General features: G+C 41.8%; 1 protein-coding gene across 2 annotated transcripts in view; it reads left to right on the top strand.

Moving 5' to 3' along the window:
• Positions 1-13,396: 13,396 nt before the first annotated feature.
• RAVER2 (ribonucleoprotein, PTB binding 2) overlaps positions 13,397-23,675 on the top strand; it is a 104,014-nt gene continuing 93,735 nt past the window's right edge. For both annotated transcript variants that reach the window (XM_060139852.1, XM_060139851.1), the window contains exon 1: positions 13,397-13,645. In XM_060139852.1, coding sequence (XP_059995835.1) covers positions 13,397-13,645 — 249 coding nt within the window. The remainder of the gene's footprint in view (positions 13,646-23,675) is intronic.

Genomic DNA, 23,675 nt, shown 5'->3' with positions numbered 1-23,675 from the left:
CATTCACAAAAGGCAGCAGCTAGGACTTCCCTGGTGGCGCAGTGGTTGAGAGTCCGCCTGCCGATGCGGGGGACACGGGTTTGTGACCTGGTCCGGGAAGATCCCACATGCCGCGGAGCGGCTGGGCCCATGAGCCATGGCCGCTGAGCCTGCGCGTCCCAAGCCTGTGCTCCGCAACGGGAGAGGCCAGAGCAGTGAGAGGCCCGCGTCCTTACAGCACGTTGTTTGGAAGGGAGATCTGAGTGGCAGACATGCATAGCTGCTCTGGCCTACCCCTCACGCCTCACAGCTACACTTTTCCACATGTTTGGGGAACAGCTCTTCCACGGCTCCTGTGAGCCTCTCTTCCTGCGATGAAACTTTCAAGAGGGAGATTAGGGGGATAAACCATACCCCAAGATGCTGTAGCTGATTTCAGCTGGAACTGGTATTCCCAGTCTCCCCACTCCCTCTGAATTCCCCTCACCCTCAACTCATCTCTGTTGTTCCTGGTGGCTTATCTGATGGTATGACCCAAACCTTCATTCCTGAGGGAATTGATTCTGTGGAAATCATACCTTCTCAGGCCAACATTGCTACACATGTCCATTCACGTTTCTAGTGGTCAAGAAATTTATCAACAGGCATCTAAATGGATCACCTTGTTGAAATGCAGCCTACTTCCTCCGGTTGTTCTGAGTCTGCTACCCTGGTGAAGATGGTGATTTCTCTTCTTGCCTGCTGGTTACTGGATACAAGGAGTCCAAATGCTCAGGCAGCAGCCGTGGCCTGTAATTAAGTCGAACCATGGCTGTCCCCCTGGCAAGAGTATGCTTGAGAACCTCACCCCCTCTGAGGTCAGAGTTGTAGGGACAGGAAGCAAAATGTCCTCCAGTGTCATAGAGAGTAATGATAAGTGGACCACAACTGCCTCTACCCTTGGATTCCTGTGCCTGTATATTCTTTCATTTGGAGACCCAGTGGCACATAGGGGTCTCTGATTTAATGTATATACTGTATCCTGAATGAAGTCACCTACCCTTGCAGAGTATCGCCTTTGAGACTGTATTTCAGCTGTGCTTTAGTCAGCTGTTCCAACATTCTATCAGGCTGGCTACTTAATGATGATGAGAGATCACTGGCTTCCATGGTCAAGGGCCCAGTCTTGCAGCTCCTTCACTGTGAAATGGGTTCCCCGGCCAGATGCTATGCAGTGTGGAAATTCATGCCCACGAGTCAAGCACTGTGTATGCTCTTGGATAGTGAGGCTCTTCAGGCAGAAGATGCAAACCCAGGCCGAGAATAGGTATCTATTGCTGCGAGGATGAACTGCTGCCATTTCCTGAACAGATGAGCTCAAGGACACCAAGTGGCCGTTGGTCTCCCTGAGGACTAGTGCCAGATCAGGACTCGGTGTTGTCCTCTGTTGCTGATAGGTTGGATATTCTGAGGCAGCAGTAGTTAGACTGACCTTAGCAAGTAGATATTCATGCTGTGTGGGCCCCTACATAGACACCATCTTTGATACCATAGCAATTTTATTCATGTGCCCGTTGTGTCACCTCTGGGATGGCCAATGATGAAAGCTGGCTGACATTGACTAGTCAAGTAATTTTAACTTGTTGGTTCTTCAGTGCCTTTCCAGGGTAGATGCTCTCTGCTGAGTATTGCAAGACAAAAATCTTCACACTTCATGTCCATTCCCATATGTTTGTCCACATGTTTCCACTGCAGACCTCATCTCTCAAATTCCAGGAGTAGGAATGTTTGAGCTACAGGCTATACTTGCTGCAAAGCTCTTTTATGCTCCAGTTTCTCCTCAAAGCTGACAGCCTTCCATGTCACGAGGTCTACAGGCTGGAATATAATTAATACACTTCCAGTATTAGGTATAGAGCAGTTTGCCTCCTGAGCCCAAAGAAATCCACCAGGTGTTGTGCTTCCTCGTTTGCTCCAGGAGATATAAGGTGCGGCATTTGTCTTTTACTTTAGAGGAGATGTCCTGGCTTGCCCCTGGTCAAGGAACTCAAAAACTTTCCTGAAGTGGCAGGTCCCTGAAGCTATATGAGTTTTTATCTCCCACCTTATGATGCTCACATACCTTACCAAGGCCTCCAGCACAAAACCCAACTTTTACTTGTCCTGCCAGATCAGCATCATACCACTAATGCTTTGGATCAATGTGATGATATAGACTCTTTGAACTATGTTATGACAGAGTCCGGAGAGTTAACACAGCCCTGAAGCAAAACCATAAGTGAATCTTGTTGTCCATTCCATGTCAAAGTGAACTATTTCTAATCCTTTTTTTCTGATCGGTATAGAAAAGAATGCAATCAGATCAGTAGCTGCATATGACACAATTGAGGGCTTCACGATCAGCTTTACCATCAACAAGTCTGGCACAGCAACTGCAATGAAGCTACTACTTGGTTGAGATTATGGAAATCTGTAGTCATTCTCCAGGATCCATGTGGTTTCTGTAGGTGTCAGACTGGTGAATTAAATAGAGATAGGATATGGACTACCACCATGCATCCTTTAAATCTTTAATGGTGATTGTATTAGTCGGGGTTCTCCAGAGTAACAGAACCAAGAGAAAATCGATAGATGATGATAGATAGATAGATAGATACATACATACATACATACATACATAGATGGTAGACTTATTTTTAATAAATATATTTTAATAAGTACATTTTAAAATTAATTTTTAAAAAAAATTTAAGAGATTTCTTTGGCTCATGTGATTGTGGAGGCTTGGAAATCCAAAATCTGATGGAGGAGCTCAGCAGGCTGAAGACTCAGGACCAAGTTCTAGTCCAAAGGCAGTCAGCTGACAAACCAAGAAGAGCAGATGTTACAGAGGAAGTCCAGAGGCAGTCCACCGGCATAATTCCCGCTTGCTCAGGGGAGATCAGCTTTTTGCTCTACCATCAGTTTTCAACTGATTGGATGCAGCCCATCCACATTATGGAGGGCAATCACCTCTGCTTAAGCCTACTGATTTAAATCGAAATCTTATCCAAAAATACCCTGACAGAAATATCTAGAATAATGTTTGACCAAGTATCCAGGCACCACAGCCCAGCCAAGTTGACACATAAAGCTAACCATCTCAGTGGTACTGATCTCCTCTACCTCCGTTTCTGGAATGCAATATTATTTTTGATTCACTATCCTTGGCTTGGGAAAGTAGTAGTTTCAGAGGCTTTCTTTTGGCTTTCCCCAATATAATGGTTCTTACCCAGCTAGCCAAGTTCCTAAGTGAGTCAAACTGCCATGAATGTGAACCTTCATTTTTCACCAAGATGGGTGAAATGATCCTCAACTGAGTTCACGGACCCAGTGGACCCACCGTAAGCTGGACTTCAGCCAGACTGCTTATGTTACTGGGTCCCAACTCTAACAGGGGATCCTGAGGACACTTTAGGCTTTCTGGTATCAATGTCAGCTTTGAAAATATGTTCAAAGTCCTCAATATGTGTGGTTTTCCTTTTTCAAGTGTGTAGTCATCCACGTATATGGCTGTAGGTCCCTTTAGGGTGGGACTGGGGAAACCCTTATAGGTAATACTTGTCATGGTCTTGCAGGCTTCTTCCCCCTTGAGACACAACCATCTCTCAGTCACTGCATTCTGGGTCTGAAAATTGTCTCAGGTCCAGAAACTGAGTAATGAATCATGAATTTTTATTGGGGCAACTACCCTTATCCTCCTGTTTTTCTGTTCTTGCCTGTTTCTGATTATAGATGTTAAATGGCACTCTCATTGCTTGCACTTCTATTTTGCCCTTAAGGATGCCAGATTCTGTTAGCCATTTCTGTACCTTCCTGTTGGTCAGGCCCCCTTAACCACCAGCTATTCCAGTCTTGCTGATAGTTATAATAATGGTTGCCCCCTGGCTTCTATTGGCTTTTCTGTTATTTTGGAGCGCGATCATCCCTGTTGCTATTAACAAGCTCAAATTTGTGACAGCTTCATCCCTGGCCTGTATGGAGAGCCACCACTGAGCTTTTAATGATGCTGATGTCTCTCTCACCAGTGCATTCCTGATGGCCTTGGAGGACGATGTGTTCTCTGGGCTCTGCTGTGGAAACATAATCTTCTGATGAGTCCTCTGGTCTCACGCTATGAATCCATTATGATTCACCCCTTCCCACAGCCTTTTTATTCCTTCCTCTACTATCTGCCATGGCAACTCAGGCATTTCCACGTCAGCATGGCCACCACCTTTTCTGGGCTTCTAAGAGCCAGACTTCCCTACAGTGAGTTTGCCCCATCCCCTGGGCAGAGGAGGTTCCTTGTAACGGTGTCAAATCCCATTTTCCTAGAAAATGTTCCAGGTCAAACAGGCGCTCTGTCTCTCACACTGTGCCTGTTACTGTGTCATTACTTCTCAGTTTCTCATTAACGCTCCATAGGGCATCAGTATAACTTTGGAATAACCAGCCAACATCACTATACTTGTAGGCATTATTCTCCCCATATCTTTCAAATGCCTTCAAACTAGCAAAGCTGTTCCCCTCTCCCAGGACACACTCCCAGGTCATCACCAGTAACATCTTCGGCAATTGTGGGGCTGCCTTTTGCCAAGGACTACCCATTCCCCACACTGCACCCAGGATGAGGTCCTACTTGCAGGCCAAGTATGAGTAAACAGTCCTCAAACCTAATTTTATTGCCTGCTTTCTTGGGCCATGTTTTACTGACTGTGTCAGTTAGGTTTCCTGCATAGCAGACACTAAGCCAAAATTAGCTGTGCAAAAGATGTATTGGGGCAACATCTGTGAGGCATAAAGGGGAGGGGAACAAGAGTAGGTAGGGAGAGATTTGAAACCACAAAGCAAGTCAGACACTTGTGAAAGGAGAGAGGGAAGGAGAGAAGATTGGGTAGGAAGAGCCCCAGGCTGCCACTGTACAGCTCTGAGAAAGTCTTGGCCAGGTGATTGGGGCGTCCGGGGCAAAGACTACCCACTAGAGGAATCTGTAGGAAGCAGAAATGGCCTGGCTACAGTACCCCACTGCGTTTAGTCATTGGCTGGGAGACTTCTGGAGAGGAAAATGGCCTCAGGGGGAATGCTGCAGACCTGGAGGTGCAGTGGCTAGCTGGAAGTTGTCAGCCAGCTACAGTTCACACACTAATTGAAGGGAGAGCTGAGTGGCACACCTCCACAATCAAGTCTAAGTGGCAGGAGCAGGAAGAAAAGAAGCCAAGGCCAGGAGGCCACATGGAAAATAGAACGGGAGCCTACCAAGGGGCTTAGTGGATAAGCATGGGCGTGTGCAAATTTACCTTTGTTTACATATATATGGGTTTGGTGGGCTGGTTAATGTTACCATAGGCATGAATGAGTCCATGCAAGTATACAGGCTGCCATGGGAAATGAGCATTGACAAGGAAGGAGACAAAAAAATCTATGAAAAGCAGACATAAAAATTAAGAAGCTGTAGCTTTATGGGACCATTTAATACAGGAGGAAATCATCCTATAATCTTCAGTATGCCTAGAGGGCAATCACTCTATTATTGAAATCATCACAAAAAGGATAATTCATGTTGAATATCATCTGTTTTATGAAGTAAATATGTACTCCTTTAATACATACACATGTACTTTAATAAGATTTTCAACAAAAGGAATTTTTAAATGTCACTTACTTAAATGGTAAGTTCCTTCATTCTACACAAAAACTTAATAATAATTTTAAAAGATTTATTTCCCTGCCAGATAGCTGGGTTATACTTTATATATATTATCTTTCAAATATTCATGCTGCCTGTTTCATGGTTTTTTCTATAATTTTATAGCAACCATTTTTTAAAATTACATTTTTGACAGAAAGTATACTACTTCCTTAGGCTTCCATAATTCAGCAAGCAGAGTGCCAAAAGAATCTTAACTTCAACGGCAACGAATACAATTCTTTTTGTATTATTTAATACAATTCAAGGTTCAAGGGAAATGTTTGTAGTTTACATACTAACAACTTTCAAATGATCTTTCATAATTTTGAAATAAAAATAAATCTAAATTATAGTAAGAGTTTATAAATATTTTAAAGATATGTTTAGACGTAACAGAAGGAAAGTTTATAAATGATATTTTGTGGCTATATTAAAACTAAGAAAAGTAATTTGTATTAAGTAACATCATTTATCTGTAGGTACTCATAGGCACTGTTTTCTTTATTTTAAAAAAATATTATTTTTTAATAAATTTAATTAATTATTTATTTATTTTTGGCTGTGTTGGGTCTTCGTGGCTGCACGCAGGCTTTCTCTAGTAGTGGCGAGCACGGGCTACTCTTTGTTGTGATGCGCGGGCTTCTCATTGCAGTTGCTTCTCTTGTTGCGGAGTGTGGGCTCTAAATGCGCAGGCTCAGTAGTTGTGGCTCGTGGGCTCTAGAGCGCAGGCTTGGTAGTTGTGGCGCACGAGCTTAGTTGCTCCGTGGCATGTGGGATCTTCCTGGACCAGGGCTCGAACCCGTGACCCCTGCATTGGCAGGTGGATTTTTAACCACTGCGCCACCAGGGAAGTCCTGCCACTGTTTTATGGCATAAAGTTAGATATGAGGCTATTACTTGCAGTTAAATTTGAAGTAGAAGCATTAATCTCTCTGTTATCATCAGCACTACCATCATCTGATCCATTTTCCTCATCGTTATTACCATTATTACATATTTATATATGAGTAATAGTATTTATAGTACTACCACTATTATTCCTGTCTCAATACTTTCATGTTCCTCTCGGTGGCTACTCTAAATCTGAATGCAGTAAGAAAAGCACAGAATTTGGAGACAGATCTGGGGTGAGTTCTAAATTTGCCTAATATCAGCTGTATGACTTAAATTCACTATGTCAGTTCCCTATTGTATGACACAGGGACAATAATACCAACTCCAAAGAGTGGCTGTGAGAATTAAATATATGTAAATCACCTGTGTGGACTATAAATTTTTTTTTTTTTTTTTTTTTTTTTTTTTTTTTTTTTGCAGTACGCGGGCCTCTCCCGCTGCAGAGCACAGGCTCCAGACTAGCTCCTCTAGAGTTCATTTTCAATCTGTTTTGTTTTCTTCTTTCTGATTTGGGGTTTCTTTTACAGCTGGTGTGTCATGAAATGCAAGGTCAGTAGCAGAAAGCAGTGAGTTGTGAGCAGGTTCAGCTTGTGATCCAAGAAGGAAGTCAAAAAACAACCAAAAAACAAGTCAATACTGTGAAGACAAGGAGCCGAGGAGGGGGTGTGGTAGAAGCTATAAGGGAGAGCTGGTGCTAGAGAATGATTCAGGAGCTAGAGAATGGCCTAAGGTAACTGGAGATAGGAATATGGGGAGCTATACCTAACGTAATCCAACTATTTTTGCCTGATACCTTTTTCATTTTTACCTGCCTCTCTTTTCTTGGGCTGGGCACATAAGTAATATAAGCAGAGTCTAACAGGACTACCAAGAACCTTCCACTGTTTTTCCTTCTGGCCTTTGAATGTTGTTCCCTGAGGTCCTATTTCTTGGACTTCTCTTTCAGTCTGTACACTCGGCCTGAGTGATCTCATCCAGCCTGGTTTTTTTTTTTTTTTTTTTTTTGGCGGTACGTGGGGCTCTCACCGCTGCAGCCTCTCCCGCTGCGGAGCACAGGCTCTGGACGTGCAGGCTCAGCGGCCATGGCTCACGGGCCCAGCCGCTCCGCGGCGTGTGGGATCCTCCTGGACCGGGGCACGAACCCGCGTCCCCTGCATCGGCAGGCGGATCCCCCACCACTGCGCTACCAGGGAAGCCCCCAGCCTCAGTTTTAAACTACTTAGTTCTCTTACAAGTGTTAGTCTGTCGACTGGCTTTTTTATCTATATGTCTAAATCGAGCTTATCTTTATTTCCTAAACTGTTCCCTCTTTCAGCTGCAGTATCACCCCCATCTAATTTCTCATATTAGAAAGCATGCTATTCTTAACTTCTTTCTCTTTGCCAACATCCAATGAGACACCAAGATTTTAAAAAATAATTAATAATTATTTATTATTATTATGGCTGCCTTTTTATCTAGCCCTTGAGTTAAGCACTCTACTAAGCCCTTTATGTATATTACCTCATATAATCCTTGTGATGGCCTTTAAGAATAGCCTTATGGGGGGCTGTTATTATCTCTGTTTTAGAGATGAAGAGCCGGAGGCTTGGCATATTTGAATTGTTCTCTCATGCTTTAAATAGCTCACTCTAGTTACACAGAATTGAATCCAGGTATTTTAACTCCAGATCCTGCTCTCTCCGTCGCTGGATCCTGCTTCTACTTTGCTCCACTGTGTTTCTCTCAGAAAAGTCTTATAAATCCAGCCCCTTCTCCAGCTACAATTACACCAGTTTACATACCTGGGCTCCAAAGCTGATGGATTTTGCATTGGAATCCTGGGGTCCCTGCCTACTGTGTGACTTTGGACAGGTGACCCTCTCTGCCTTTCATTCCTCATTAATTAATAGGTATGTACTACCTATATCACAAGTTGATTATTGGTTTTAAAATTAAAAAATAGAAAGGAAAAAAGAATAAAAGCTTAGGTAACCCATGTAAAGCTCTATACGCTTAATACACATAGGTCACTTAGGTAACCTATGGAAAGCTTAATCCACTTGTTATTGTTATTATTATTCTCCAATATAAGCCCTCAAATGTTTTCACTTTGTCTCAAAAGATTTCCAGTTGCTCTCCCCGACATAAGACCTGCTAAATTCATTCTCTCCTTTATTGTCAGAATTATTTTTTAAAAAGCTAAGTCTGATCATGTAATTTCCCTGCTTAAGAGCCTCTGATACTCCTCTTCTACATGAGATTGCCTTTTTTGCCATACTAAAGCAGTGACTTGAAATCAGATTTAAAAATAGACAGAAATAACCACCAATAATTTTGAAAATAAAGGCAAAAGCGAGCACATAGCTCCTGTTTTAAGAACAAGGTAATTATGTAGCTCATGATAATTACCTGTGGGCATTGGTAAATACGTTGCATCTTGATAATTGTACTCCACTGCAGGTTCAGATTAGAATGTTCCTTAAATTTACCACAGAAGGTGCTATTTAAAGTCAGGCTAAAACCTGGAATGAGAGGAACTCTTTGGAATTATAGCAGCATTTCCAAATCTTTGCAATTTCCATCTGTTTCTTTTATGTGCCACTAATAATCAATTCAGTTAAATAATTAAAAATCAACAGATTCTATTACTTCCCTGAATTTCTGGCAAACAATTGAGTCAAAGTAATGAGGAAAGATAGTTGATTTGAAACCTGGAGCAGCGTTTATCAAAATATCAGTTAGGACTCATTAGTGGCACATGAAATCAATTTAGTGTCACCTGCCCCCCCCCCCCAGCAATTTTGTAAAAAATGGAATAGAATACAATTAAAAAAATACTACAGGGGCTTCCCTGGTGGCGCAGCGGTTGAGAGTCTGCCTGCCGATGCAGGGGACACAGGTTCGTGCCCCGGTCCGGGAAGATCCCACATGCCGCGGAGCGGCTCTGCCTGCTGAGCCTGCGCGTCCAGAGCCTGTGCTCCGCAATGGGAGAGGCCACAACAGTGAGAGGCCCGCGTACCGCAAAAAAAAAAAAAAAAAAAAAATACTACAGTATGCTGCATCATGGAAGGGTATATTGTTCTGTGAAATCTCTGTTTCAGTTGTATGTATGTATGTTTACTGGCTTGTAATATAAAATATATTTCCCACTATGGTATATATTTCCTACTGGTTTGGGTCAAAAAAGTTTTAAAGCCACCACCTTACAGGACACAGTAATATCGTTCAAGGAGTGGAATCAATTCCAAGTAGCCACTTAATAAAGTTGGTTTAATAACATGATAACATTGAAATCATATCCCACTTGGGACAAAAAAAAAAAAACAATTACATAATTATAATCCCAAGAGCATCATCAACACCTGATTCATTCACCAGACTTGGCTTCAAATAATTTTAAGTAGTTCAAAAAATCAAACCCATCTCTAAGTGGTGAACATTCATTACCACAGAAACTATGCAAAAGTATTTTCCATAACTTCTGAAGTCAATACCAAAAAAGCAATTTGAGAAATATTTTCAGCAAAAGCAAAATCACTAAAATCAGACCCAGATCACTGTTTTCCAGCTGCTCCTGATGTTTTTTTGCATATTTATCACATTTAATTATAATTCTTGTATAATTTTTCCGAACAAGACTGAGCCCCTATCATACAGAAACTTTATTTTATTATTGCTGTGTTCTTAGTGCCTTTATATATATTGTCCAGCACACAAGAGACATCTCAAAACGTTTGTCAAGAAAACGGTACTCATTTAGATAAATATATGTTCTCAGACTTAATGACTGACTCAAGGTCAGAGCATATGCTAAGCCTATTCATGCTTCTTGCCCACTTTAAAGAATATACTTCTCAAAGTCTCTCAGCTCTACAAAACAGCGCTTGATTGGAGCTCACATCTCATAACTTTTATTTTTTTATTTCTTATTTTTATTTATTTTTATTCTTTGCTGTACGCGGGCCTCTCACTGTTGTGGCTTCTCCTGTTGCGGAGCACAGGCTCCGGACGCGCAGGCTCAGTGGCCATGGCTCACAAGCCCAGCCGCTCCACGGCATGTGGGATCTTCCCGGACCGGGGCACAAACCCCTGTCCCCTGCATCGGCAGGCGGACTCTCAACCACTGCGCCACCAGGGAAGCCCACAACTCATAACTTTTAATCAAAGGAATAAAATTTAGGAATTCCCTGGCCATCCAGTGGTTAGTACTCTGCACTCTCACTACCAAGGGACTGGGTTCAACAGTCCCTGGTGGGGGAGCTAAGGTCCCACAAGGAACAAAATTTAAAACCAAAATAAGACATTATTTTGGGACTTCCCTGGTGGCACAGTGGTTGAGAATCCACCTCCCAATGCAGGGGACACGGGTTCAATCCCCGGTCTGGTAAGATCCCACATGCCGTAGAGCAACTAAGCCCGTGAGCCACAACTACTGAGCCCGCGTGCCACGACTACTGAAGTCCTCGAGCCTAGAGCCTGTGCTCCTCAACGAGAGAAGCCACCACAATGAGAAGTGTGCACACAGCAACAAAGACCCAACACAGCCAAAAATAAAATAAAATTTAAAAAAAGATATTATTTTGATATCAAATTATCATGGATGCAAGCAGGGAAACAAGCAATGTTTGTGATGGGGAAAACTGAGGAAGGTAGTTTGGAAATACACATCAAAAATCTTCATATATACTTTTTCTTGTGAAGACATTTTGCTTCTAGTTCTTTATGGAAGAATTACAAATACGCAAATATGGACACAAGGGTATTAATCTCAGTGTGGTGTACAATAAAGATGTCTAATACTAGGCAATTAGTTATGTAAATTATGGTAATTATCACAATACAATAATATGCAGCCATGAAAAATAATGATGTTCAGTTATTTGGCATAGAAAGAGGCTCTGAAAATATGCTGTAAAAAGCAAGTAATAAAGCTGTGCACTGTAGAATATCATTTACATTTTTTTATGAGATGAAACTCATGTGACATAATTAACCATTTTACACTGAACTATTCAGTGTCTACTTAGTCTACTTTCACAATATTGGGCAACTGCCACCTCTGTCCAATTCCAAAACATTTTCATCACCCCAAAACGAAACCTGTATCCATTAGGCAGGTGCTTCCCATTCCCCCCTCCCCCAATCCCTGGTAACTACCAGCCTATGTTCTGTCTCTATGGATTTACTTATTTGCGAATATTTCATGTAAATGGAATCATGTAACACGTGACCTTTTGTGTCTGATTTCTTTCATTTAGCATAATGTTTTGGAGATTTATCCACCTTGTATCAGTACTTGATTTTTTTTTTATATATAGCTGAACAATACTCCATTGTATGCGTATACTATAGTTTATTCATTGGTAGATGGACCTTTCAGGTGGTTTCTACCCTTTGGCTATTGACAATAGTGCTCGTATGAACATGGGTGCAGTGCAGAATCATTTTAATGATAACAAGTATCTGTTGGCAGAGAATAAGTGCAGGAATATCAGCAGTCATTATTTTGTGATGGAGAGGTGACAGATGAGTCTTTTTACGTTATGAAGAGCGTTGGGCTTTAGAATTAAGCAACCTGCCTCTATTTCTTCACTTGTAAAGTGAAGAAAATAAAAACTACCTAATTGAATTATTGTGAAGAGTAAATGAAACATTTGTAATGTACTTAGAAGTACATGGGGGCACAAGGTAGGTACTGAATACATAGTATGTTTTTTAAAAATCTTTTTTGGTTTTACTTTTTGGTGACATTTACTGAAAATATTTTCCCCCAACGGAATAACATGTTAAACAGGCTTTTTTTTTTTTTGAGAGTGTATTTGCATGCTACACACTTAAGATGCATGTTTCTCTTTACTCATAGTCATTTGGGCTGGTGCCAAAGGCTCCCAATTGTTTGATCTGATAACAGCACTGTGACTTAGCTCTACAGTGTAACTCTCCCTGAACGTTTCAATTAAAATAATGTTCCAAGTAGCGTTAACGCCAACCCTCTGTCACAGTTCCTGTTCCATTTTAGTCTTTGTTTCGGCACCCCTTTATATGCTGCATATGCAAGCATCAAGGTTTTACATTTTAGGAAACGTACAAAAGAAACGGAGGGACGGGTCAAGGGCACAGGCTTTCTTGTAGACACAGCTAGGAAAATACTTTGCGATCAGGTTTTTTCAAATATATAAAATTGCCTCCAGAATTCTTGCCTTTTTGTACTCCCTAGAAAACCTCAAATTTTATTTTTCATGGCAAACTCAAACTTCTCTGCCAGACGAGCACATCTTGAGCAGAGAAGAAGGGTCACCGTCCGGAGCGGGCAGGGGCCTCCCCGGGTTTGGGGAAGCTGAATTCGCGTCTGCAGCCCCGGAGCCGCCCCAGCGCGGGAGTTTCGAGGGGAGCTTGGGGACAGCTGCGGTGTCACGTGGGGGGGCCGCGCGGGGACCGACGCCTGGGGCCCGAGTGCCCCCGGGAAAGCCGGTGCCAAAGGGCCGCATCCCCAGAGCCCAAACCTGGGCTTTCGCTAGGGTCTTGCAGGGAGGGGAGCTCGCCTGCCCGCCCGCGCCGGCACAGGTGTCCGGGTGGCGGCGCAGAGGTCTCCGCGGGCGGGGCCGGCGCGCCGGTGCGCGGGGCCCGGGGGCCCGAGGGGGAGGTTCCCGCGAGGTGGTTCTGGGCTCCTCCTCGGCGCTCAGGTTTCCTCTTCCCGCCCGCCGGCTGCTGGCTGCGGCACCGCCTCCCTCCCCCTCCCCCCACCCACTCCGCGGCCTCGGCCCGCCTCGCCCCCGCCCGGGCCTCCTCGGGCTCTCTCTCTCCCTTCCCCTCGAGCCTCCGAGGAGCCCGCAGCCGCGGGCGCCCGGGAAGATGGCGGCGGCGGCAGCGGGAGCCGGCGGCGAGGGGGGCGCGGGCCTGGGCGGCGCGGCGGGGCCCGAGCCGGAGTCGGGGCCGCGCGGGCCGGACCCCTCCGCCGAGGCGCGCAACGACGCCCGGGGCCCGGCGCCCGCCGCGCTGCACCCGGAGGAGGTCGCCGCGCGGCTGCAGCGGATGCGCCGGGAGCTGAGCAACCGCAGAAAAATCCTGGTGAAAAACCTGCCCCAGGACAGCAACTGCCAGGTGTGGGGACGGGCTGCCAGGCGACGCGTCCCGGGGGCTACGGGGCAGGAGCTTTAGAGAGAAGCTGCCCACGCCCTCCCGCCCCCATCCCCCGGTGTCCAGGCTGGTGCCCGGCGCCTGGGAGCGGTCCGGGGGAGGAGGGGGTCGTGCAGAGTTACGAGAACGGTCCTTGGCTTTTAAAGAGCCCCCGGGGTTTGTGAGTCCGCGGTCATCCCGCGAAGGAGGCACATTAGGAAACTGAGGCTCGGAGAGGCGAATGAGCTTGTCCAAGGTCACGGGAATCTGGAGCGTTGTCTCTAAGTTCGGCTGGTTCCTTCCTTCCCCTGATGGCCCAGGGTGGTGTACTGGGGGAAGGGGTCGGGGAAGTAAGTGAAGGAGAGCGGAGGTGAGCTGCGGAGCACAGCTTGGGGGTGGGGGACAAGTCTTCGGGAGCACCCTGAGACTGGCGCAGGGTCTCAACGGGGTCCTCGCGACTTGGGTGTGCCTTGGGGGGCGGGGTCACGGGAAAGCTGGGAGTGAGTTTTGCTGTTGCAGGAGCACTTGACCAAGTTTGTATGAAACAACTCTGTCCCCTCAGTTTGCTAAGACCCTAGAATAGAGAGGTTATCGCTGCGGTTTGGGGAGCCTTGCAGCCGTCTTCTCCCTGCCGAGTACTGGAGGATTTGTTCCTTAGCGACTCCGAGGAGGCTTAAAGATAGGCTACTCTGTCTTTGATCCAGATTAACTGTTGCTTTAAGCTCTGCATCTATTTGACTTTTTTTTTTTCCTCCTCGATTACCAAAGTTACGTGCTCATTGTAGGAAAGCTAGAAAACACAGAGAAGCGCAAAGGGAGGAATAGAAATCACCTGTATTTTTGATACTTAAAGATAACCATTGTTAACGTGGAGTATTATCTTTCTTTTCCTGTGCGTATGTATTTTTTTTTTTTACCAAAAAAAATCGAATTTCTTTGACTATTAAGCGTTTCTTGTCTAGATGTTCACGTATCTTTCACATTTAATTGGAATTTCTATATTTTGTGGGGATGGGGAGGGTGGTTTGTCCTGGTGGTTGCAGATTTGGGGCACTTCGTGTAGTTCCTCCTGTAGTGGGATGCATGGAATTGCAGGGGAGCTGCCTGTTGATAACTGCAGCGGTTCTTCCATTAGATCCGTTAAATATTGAGACCAATGCCTCATTACTATGTAATTAGATCTTACATAGCCACTCACAATAAATGTGAGCATGTAACCTTATAACCCATATACATGAAGGGCCATTTTGTTTCAAAAACAATGTAAAAAAGTCTCTGTCAGTGTTTGTACATCTCATCCCTCTTTCAACTCTTTCCATGGTTGTCCACTTCCCCTCAGGCAGGTGATGTTTTGTAATGCTATAAGGACACCTGCAATGGACTGATTTCATAGAAGCAACTTTCCCGTGCCCACGCAAGTATAGGACAGCAATTGAGCACAGAAAGAGGGAGGCTTGGAAAAGGCAGATGGAATTAAAAAAAAAATTGAAGAAATAGCAACTATGTGTGTAGATCATCTGGAAGAGAGGTGGAGAAGTGTCTTAATTTCCTTTGTAGAATGTCAACTATTTTTGTTATCACATTTCTTTGCATTAATTTTCAAAATATTTGGACCAAAAATTTTAGATAGTTCTGTCTATTCTTCCTTTGGTGTTGGTATCTTTCTCATCTCCCTTCTCAAGAGACTTGAAAAAATATTTAAAGAGTCTAATAAAAGGAACAGTTAATTACCTGTTGTTAGTGATGGAGAGAGGTTTTATGAGAATTACACTGATTTGTATTTTTGAGATATTCTTTCTCTGTTATGAATTTATGTTTCACCTAAATTTTAGGATTTTTCTGTAAGGTAGCAAGCATAGACTATCAAATAAAGTTGGTTTAAGATCTGTATGTCTAGTTGGGTCTTTTACTGCCAAGTAAAGTATCTTAAATTTTTATGCCATGCTTTTTGAGAGCTGAAGAGTTTCGTCTATAAGCAAAAAATAAATAACTAAAAGTTGTTAGGACCTAGAGACTAGTTCCAGACTTGTCCTAGCCTTTGTTTTTTTCTATGATGATTTCCATAACAAAATATTATTTTAAATATTTCTGATAATGTAGTTTTAAAATTTAAACAGATCAGTGTTTGATTACAGATAACATTTGTTTGAGTAGTGTTTTTCTTTTCTCTATTGTCTTCAGTGCTTGTACCTTTCCTAAGTTTTCTGATCACAATCATATTATAAATATCAATGGTCTGTGTTACACGAATAAGTAGAATAGACCGAAGTGTGCTAATTTCTAAAAGCAATTAAAAGACACTCTTTTCTTCAGATTATTTAAACTGAGTTGCTATTTTTATTAGTCCAATAAAATTAATATTTACTTGATCTACTTCTCAAGTTGTAATATTTTCTTGAATATGTTCTGCTAGGATTTTTTGTTTGTTTTATCTTTCATTTACCTTAACAATTATAATTCTGTTTTTACCTAGTGGCTGCATTTTACTGTCAACTTACTAGTGAAGAATTAAGTTTAATCTTATTTTGTATCTTTTAGCCAGTATCAGCTGGATAAACTCCTGTTTCCTCCTTATGAAATGACTAACATGTTAAAAAAAAAAAAGTTACTACTTTTTGTTCAGTTTCTAAGTAATCAGATATTTTAAATACCCAAATTCTTGTTCTTTTCTAGAAGAGTCTGTGTTCATTTATTCTGGAATATCACATTAAGGATCAAAGTCATTCCTAACTCTGGTTCTCAAACTGTATAGTTATGTTTCTAGAAAAGCTATGTTGATGATTGATCAGTAGGAACCCAATAATTTTCTCTTAACATTTTTAAAACATGGGTGTTTTCTTTATTAAACATAGTTTTCATAAGTCTTACTCATATTTTGTTTAATTTTTGGTATAACAGCATATACCAAATAGCATCCCACAACTTTACACTTCCTATGATTAGAAGGCACACTGAAGGTATTATTTTTTTTAACATCTTTATTGGAGTATAATTGCTTTACAATGGTGTGTTAGTTTCTGCTTTATAACAAAGTGAATCAGCCATATGCATACATATATCCCCATATCCCCTCCCTCTTGCGTCTCCCTCCCACCCTCCCTATCCCACCCCTCTAGGTGGTCACAAAGCACCGAGCTGATCTCCCTGTGATCTCCCTGTGCTATGCGGCTGCTTCCCACTAGCTATCTATTTTACATTTGGTGGTGTATATATGTCTGTGCCACTCTCTCATGAAGGTATTATTTTTAAGTGAGAGCTTTTAAAGGTACAAATGTCAAATACCTTACAGTAGTAGAAATACTAACTCTAAAAAAATGAACGCCTTTATACTAATAAGTTCTCAAAAGAATAGTTACTATGGCGTCTGTCAGGTGCTGTCTGGTGATCATCGTATGCTTTCCGGAATCCTCCCAGCCCTCTGTGTTCTCGTAGCTTCAACTCTGGTTCATATCCTTTTCATCTCTTGCAGAGTTACAACCTTTCTGCTTGTCACTTACCCTCATTATTGTGCTGTCTCTTATTTTTTAGCCCACCCTGCTTACTGTTTCCCTGAGAGAGCTTCCCAAGGCACAAATGTGATATCACTCCCCTATTCAAAACAAGAGAAAACAACAACAACAAAAATCTTTGGCTCCACATTCTCAGCACTGCTTCTCAAACTTTCCCTCAAATTCTCCCTCATTTGTCTCTTCTCCTCAAATTGTAAGGAATAGTGAACCTGAATTAGCCTACGGCAAGAGTGACATTGCTTTGAAGCTTCATGTTCTGTCTGAAAAATTCACATTAATTTTATGCTCTAGGAAAATTGGATTTAATATAAAAACAGTGACAAACTCATTTAACTTCCCTCCAAATTTTTTACATAAACTTGACACTTATGGAAGATGCACCACAATTATCCTATGATTTTCCATACTCCTGTATTGCCATGGAGTACTCAGACCTCACTTGAGAAGCATGACATACTAGGATAGAATTCTAAGACTCTAGGCTTTTTTCTTTTTTTGTGGTACGCGGGCCTCTCACTGCTGCGGCCTCTCCCGTTGCGGAGCACAGGCTCCGGACGTGCAGGCTCAGCGGCCATGGCTCACGGGCCCAGCTGCTCCGCGGCATGTGGGATCTTCCCGGACCGGGGCACGAACCCGTGTCCCCTGCATCGGCAGGAGGACTCTCATCCACTGCGCCACCAGAGAAGCCCTAGACTCTAGGCTTTTTGTGGCTTGGCCCCTGCCTACATTTCTAGTCTCATTTTTTATTGGTTCTACATTGGATTCTACTCTAATTTTTTAAAGCTACCTCCATCCCTGAGTACTTCATGCCACTGTGATTTGGTATTTGTCTTTGTTAGTGTTTTGGAATGTGATTAATTTATCATGAATAATATTTATAATAATTATTAGAATTATTTATAGTGAATAATAACAATGCTGTGAACACTGGTTCTTATTCATTGTAACTATTGTGTATATGTGTGTGTCTATATGTGTGAATAGTCTTTTGCACCTCTGACTTTAGAATTTTGATTAGTTAAGGTAATGCCCTAATATGTGGTTTTTAATTGTATTTCTATAAATTGTTTATATTTTATGGTTAACCTGATTCTGTTTCAGTAGCATTGCTACTGGGGTTTCAAATTGGAGAAATAATGACATTTATTTACTATATTGTTTGAGTTCACTCAGTTGTTTTTTTACATATCGTATGCATGTACCTGTATTTTGTTTTTGTTGTATTTATTTTAAAATCCGAAAGAGATTTTATTGTGTAATTAGAAGAAAATGTGAAGTGCTTAGGGCTAAATAGAAGAAACATTCTATTGTCTCACTTTGGGTATTATTAACTTTCATTTCAAAGTACTCTATTAGGGTAGTTAGTTGAGAAGCTTGATGGTTAATTCATAGAGGCCCATTTGAAAGCATAGCACTTTTTAGAGTAACAAACCACCAAATGTCGGAAACTCTGGTTGATTTTCCTTTTAAAATCTATTTATTCCCATTTTTCTTTTGTTATTAAAAAACCAATAGAATTTTCTCACATGCTTTGTGTTCTTTAACTGTGGGATTTAAAAATATACATGATTTGTTTTCTCTGACAGTATATTCAGTAATTATTGCCTCTTTTTAAACTGACAGTACTGGGATGTTTCTGCATTATGAAATCATTCTTTTTCTTATTGAGAATGTCATTTTGCTTACTTCCAAAAGTTACTTTTCTTAGTGTAGTAGTTTGTACTACTTAAAAGTTATCTATTATGTTTTCTTTTTTAGTGTAATCAGAATTGACTTACGGGTTCTATGTCTCTTCTGTGTATTTTATTATCCTATTCCCAGTGTAACAAGAACACTGAAAGCTGCTAAAGGAATATATTTCTACATTTCTGGGCCACCACTGGCTCAGTGAATTTCTAGTCTTGGCAGAAGTTCTTTAAAAAGTGTTTCAGCAATGCTTGTTCTTGCTCTGAAAACACATTTGAGAAGAGGAGTATTTTGTGGTTTGCATCACAATGCTGAGTGTTAAACAGTCCAAAGACGTCTCCCTACCTTATAGCCAGTGACCCTTAGGGTCTCCAGGGCTCATCTCTCATCTGTGGGCAAAAAGCTTTATGCTTAGCTCTGCTTAGCCCAACAGAAACAGGCTGATGAAAGAATGTTAAGACATAAATAAAGAAAACAAAATCATCTATAAATTTAAATATCTATAATTGCTTATTAGAAACCCTGGCTCTGTTTTTACTTTGTTTGCCTAAGAGGCAGTCGCCTCAGTCGAAGGGGATAGTGTGCACTGAGGGGTACTGAGTGAGAAGTGGGGGCATCAGACCACCTAGAACACTTGTCTGTATTAGCTGTTTTGGCTCATGATTTTCTGCAGAGGATTGTCTTTGGTTGCTATACTGAATGTCTTCCATTTTTTTCCTCCAGACCTTTCTCCACCCTCCTTACCTGCTTTGTGTCCTCGGAGGCCGACTGTACTGTGAAAAGCACTAACAGGGCTCTCTTATTCTCTGATTTCTGATTGCATTTGGCCAGAGCCACTGGTGGGAGATCAAAGGGCAGAGGGGAGAGAGATTGGGGCATTTATTCACCCAGCTCCATCTCTGTGAGGTTACTGTGGCTTGGCTGTTTCCTCTTTCAAAGGTCACAGTTTCTTTCCAATGGAACCCTCCCTGCAACTAAGCTCTCTGGGTTGTTGTAATCATTCCCCTTGCCTTTATTAGGCCTAGGGGTTGTAGGGGACTGACTGTTGCTAACCATGGGCTTTCTGTAAACTTTTGTAGATAGTCTCTTTAAAAAATTCTCTCCAGTTACTTAGTCTTTGAGTGTGCCATCTGTTTCTTGCTGAGACCCTGACGCTGTTGCCTACTCAGTCTCCGTTCTTCCTCTTGTCTTTCCTAGTAGCACCCAGATTTTCCTTTGAGGACCTGCCCTCCATTATTTAGGGACTGCATGGTTTGAGTGGATTTGCTTTCTGTCCCTATCTGTAGAAGTGACATAAACCAACAAACAGAATTCTTCTCTTTTGCCATTGGAATTGGTTAAAGGATGGGCAATAACCTGGGTGTAAGCCAGTCAGCACATGGTAGTCCCTTGGCCACAATGATTATTTCAGCCTAGTATAATAAAGAAGCTTAGGACTTTGGTTGTTAAGGTAATTCTTTCTTCCCACGGGATATGAATGCAGAGACACATTGCTCAGATTGTAGCTGACATTCTGAGGACAGAGCAGACATCCAAAGCAGGATTGACCTGGAAAGAAGGGAAGAAAGGAAGAAAGGGAGGGAGGGAGGGAGGGAGGGAGGAAAAATAGAGGCTGAGCTAGAGCCCTGATCAAACTATATATGAAGCCTGACCTACCTTTGCATTTCTTAGTTATGCAAGACCCTAACTTCCCTTTATTTTTCATTTATTTCAAGTTGGGTCTTATGTTATTACCAACCAGTACTATCCTAAATAATACAGAATTTTAGTTAAAAAATCATGAAATTTTATTATTGAAAAGGATGGTAGAAGACATTTTATCCAACCCTTTTGCTTAAGACATGAACACAATTTACAGGGTCCTGAACACATGGTTTCTAGCACATTTTTAACACCTTTAGTTTCAAAGAAATCACTGTTTTGTAAGGTATCCTACTCCATCTTCAGACAGCTTTTGTTATAAATGTCTTATTTATATTAAATATGTAAAATTTATTTCCCTGAAATTTTGATTTCTTGATCCGACTTCTCCCCTCTAGTAGCATAGAGAAATTATGGTATTCTCTTTTTTAACTTATAACTTCACCTCCTTCAAACCACTACATTTAGGACATGAGTCTGAGTTTCCTCACCATCTTGTTTATTTTTCTCTGAACGCACACCACTATCATTTTGTCATTGCATCTCTTAAAATGTGGCGCCCGAAATCGAGTATGGTAGTCTAGTTGAGATCTCCTTGTAATCCCTCAGCCAGAGCAAATTCTCTTTTCTCTGGATTTCTATAATAACAATAATAACCTTTGTTTATTAGATGCCTGCTGTTGCCAGGCACCGAGCTTCATTTACATTATATTTAATCCTTTTTTCAAGGCTGTGAGATCAGATTTTTTTATTCTCATTTTACTGATAGGGAAACACAGATGCAAAATTAATGTCAAGCAATTTGCCCAAAGTCATTCAGCTTAGTAGTAGTAGAGTGGAGAAAAGCTAATGTCTTTTTTATTCCGAAGTTTATATTCTTATCCCACACTGTATTATGATTGTAATTCCCCTGCATACACTCTATATTGTGTTTCAAAGGACAGGGATTATGTAATATTTACCTTTGTGTCACCAGTGTTTAACCTAGAACCTGACACACTGTTCCCAGGGAAGTTTAAAACAGAAGGAGATGACCCACGTATTTGTTCTAAAATGCTGTACTTCTGTTAATGTGTGTGACACATGGCAGGCTTTCAGGATTAGTTTGTAAGATGAACAAATTTTGCATTGTAAGACTGTGTTAGCTTTTTAGGCCGTGAACTCCGTTCACATATAATTATTCTATCAGTCAACTGTTTATTGCATGTGAGTAAGTTGAAAGCTATAAACCCTCTCTCCAGAAAAGTTCTAATGTTCATAGGCACACAGAAATTTGCATGTAATTTCAAGGGGTTGTGGATCTCTTGTAATTTACCCCTGATCTCACTCTGGGAGATTTTAGACCTAAACTGAGAAGCACCTTTCCACGCCAGTGTAATTTTGATTATGTGTTTGGGACCTCACCTGAGTATGGACCAATTTAAACAGGTCCAAAGCTGCTTCTTGAGAAGAGTTTTCAGCAGAAACTTCTGTGGGCCACATTTATGCATATGTGGGATGATCCTCTCTCTGGGCAAGAAAATAAATCAGACTTCTTAATTTTCTTTCTAAGAAAGTCACCTGTGTCACTTTACGTTTGATGTAAAAGCTTATTGTTCTCTGGTCACCCAGTATTACTAACACTTTACCTATTGTGCCTGACACAGGGTGGATGTACAGAATTCTTTTTCTTAGAGTCCAAGATATTACAGTGTAATGTTTCTCACTTAACGTGTGTTGTTACAAAGGTTGATATAAAGAATGTCACTTTAAAACATATCAAGACTATTCACAATGAGTATTTCTTGATACAAAGGTTAATATAGGGCTTCCCTGGTGGCGCAGTGGTTGAGAGTCCGTCTGCCGATGCAGGGGACACGGGTTCGTGCCCCTGTCCGCGAAGATCCCACATGCTGCGGGAGTGGCTGGGCCCGTGAGCCATGGCCGCTGAGCCTGCGCGTCCGGAGCCTGTGCTCCGCAACGGGAGAGGCCACAACAGTGAGAGGTCCGCGTACCGCAAAAAAAAAAAACAAGGTTAATGTAAAGAAAATGTCTCTTTAAAACATATCAAGACTATTCACAATAAGTATTTATTGCTATGAAAAGTGTCCCTTTTTTGTTCGATTTCTGAGTCTCTAACTTAGTGTGAGTCTCTCAACTTGTTTTCTAGGCATTTGACAATTTTGTGCTTATTTACTCTCATTATCTTTAGATTTCCTTCGTCCTTATGCTTGTACATTTTCTTTGTGAATTTGAAGGTTTCTGTTAAACTTTTGTTACCACCTGAATGCCAAGATAGCATTAGAATTCACTGTATTTGTTTGAGCCTGTATTTGCACGCATATTCTTTGCCTCTTTTCCTGCCATCCCCTTTCACCCAGCTCCAGCCCGTCCCACCCTATCCGCTTTGCCCCAGCTAATCAGTTTTTATATCTTTCCTTAACCCACTACAGTGATTATCTGCTTCTAGTTCCCAGCTTGCCTTTATTTCCTGAACTTTGGATCTTCTGTTACTCTCAAGTTCAGCTGCTGGCTTTTGACTTCTGATCAGTCTCCTTCTCTCTGAGTTTATACCTTGTTCGTTTTTCACATCCTGATCTAGAGTAGAAGTAATGGCAATAAACAAGAACGTGTGAATCTGGGAAATTTTAAATTTTGAAATAATCACAAACTTACAGAAAGGTCGTAAGTACTGTACAAAGAACTATTTTTCCCTAAATTGTTTGAGAGTGAGCATTGACCTACTCTCTATCAACCTGAGTACTTTACTGTGTATTTTCTACAAATATGGACTTTCTCCAGCATAAACACATCACTACCATCAAACTCAAAATACTACCGTCAAATCTACAGATCGCGTTTAAGTTTTGCCAGTTTTCCCATTAATATCTTTTATAGTGAAAGGATCCAGTTCAGAATCATATATTGCACTTAGTTGTTGTGTCTTTTTAGTCTTCAGTCTGGAATAACTTGTCTTTTCCAGCCTTGACCCTTTTGAGGATTACAGGCCAGTTACTTTATAGAGTGTCCTTCAATTTGGACATTCTATATAATTAGATTAGTTCTGCATAATTAGACTCAAGTTACATAACCTTGGCAGGAATATCACAGGGTGATGCACGTTTTAGATTTGTCCCATTGCTGATAAAGTTAACTTTGATCCCTCTGATTGACTTTTATTAAAGTGGTATCTGCCAGGC

This window comes from Lagenorhynchus albirostris, chromosome 2 (genome assembly GCF_949774975.1).
Source record: "Lagenorhynchus albirostris chromosome 2, mLagAlb1.1, whole genome shotgun sequence".
Lineage (NCBI taxonomy): Eukaryota > Metazoa > Chordata > Mammalia > Artiodactyla > Delphinidae > Lagenorhynchus > Lagenorhynchus albirostris.
This window is presented reverse-complemented; position numbering and strand designations above follow the sequence as displayed.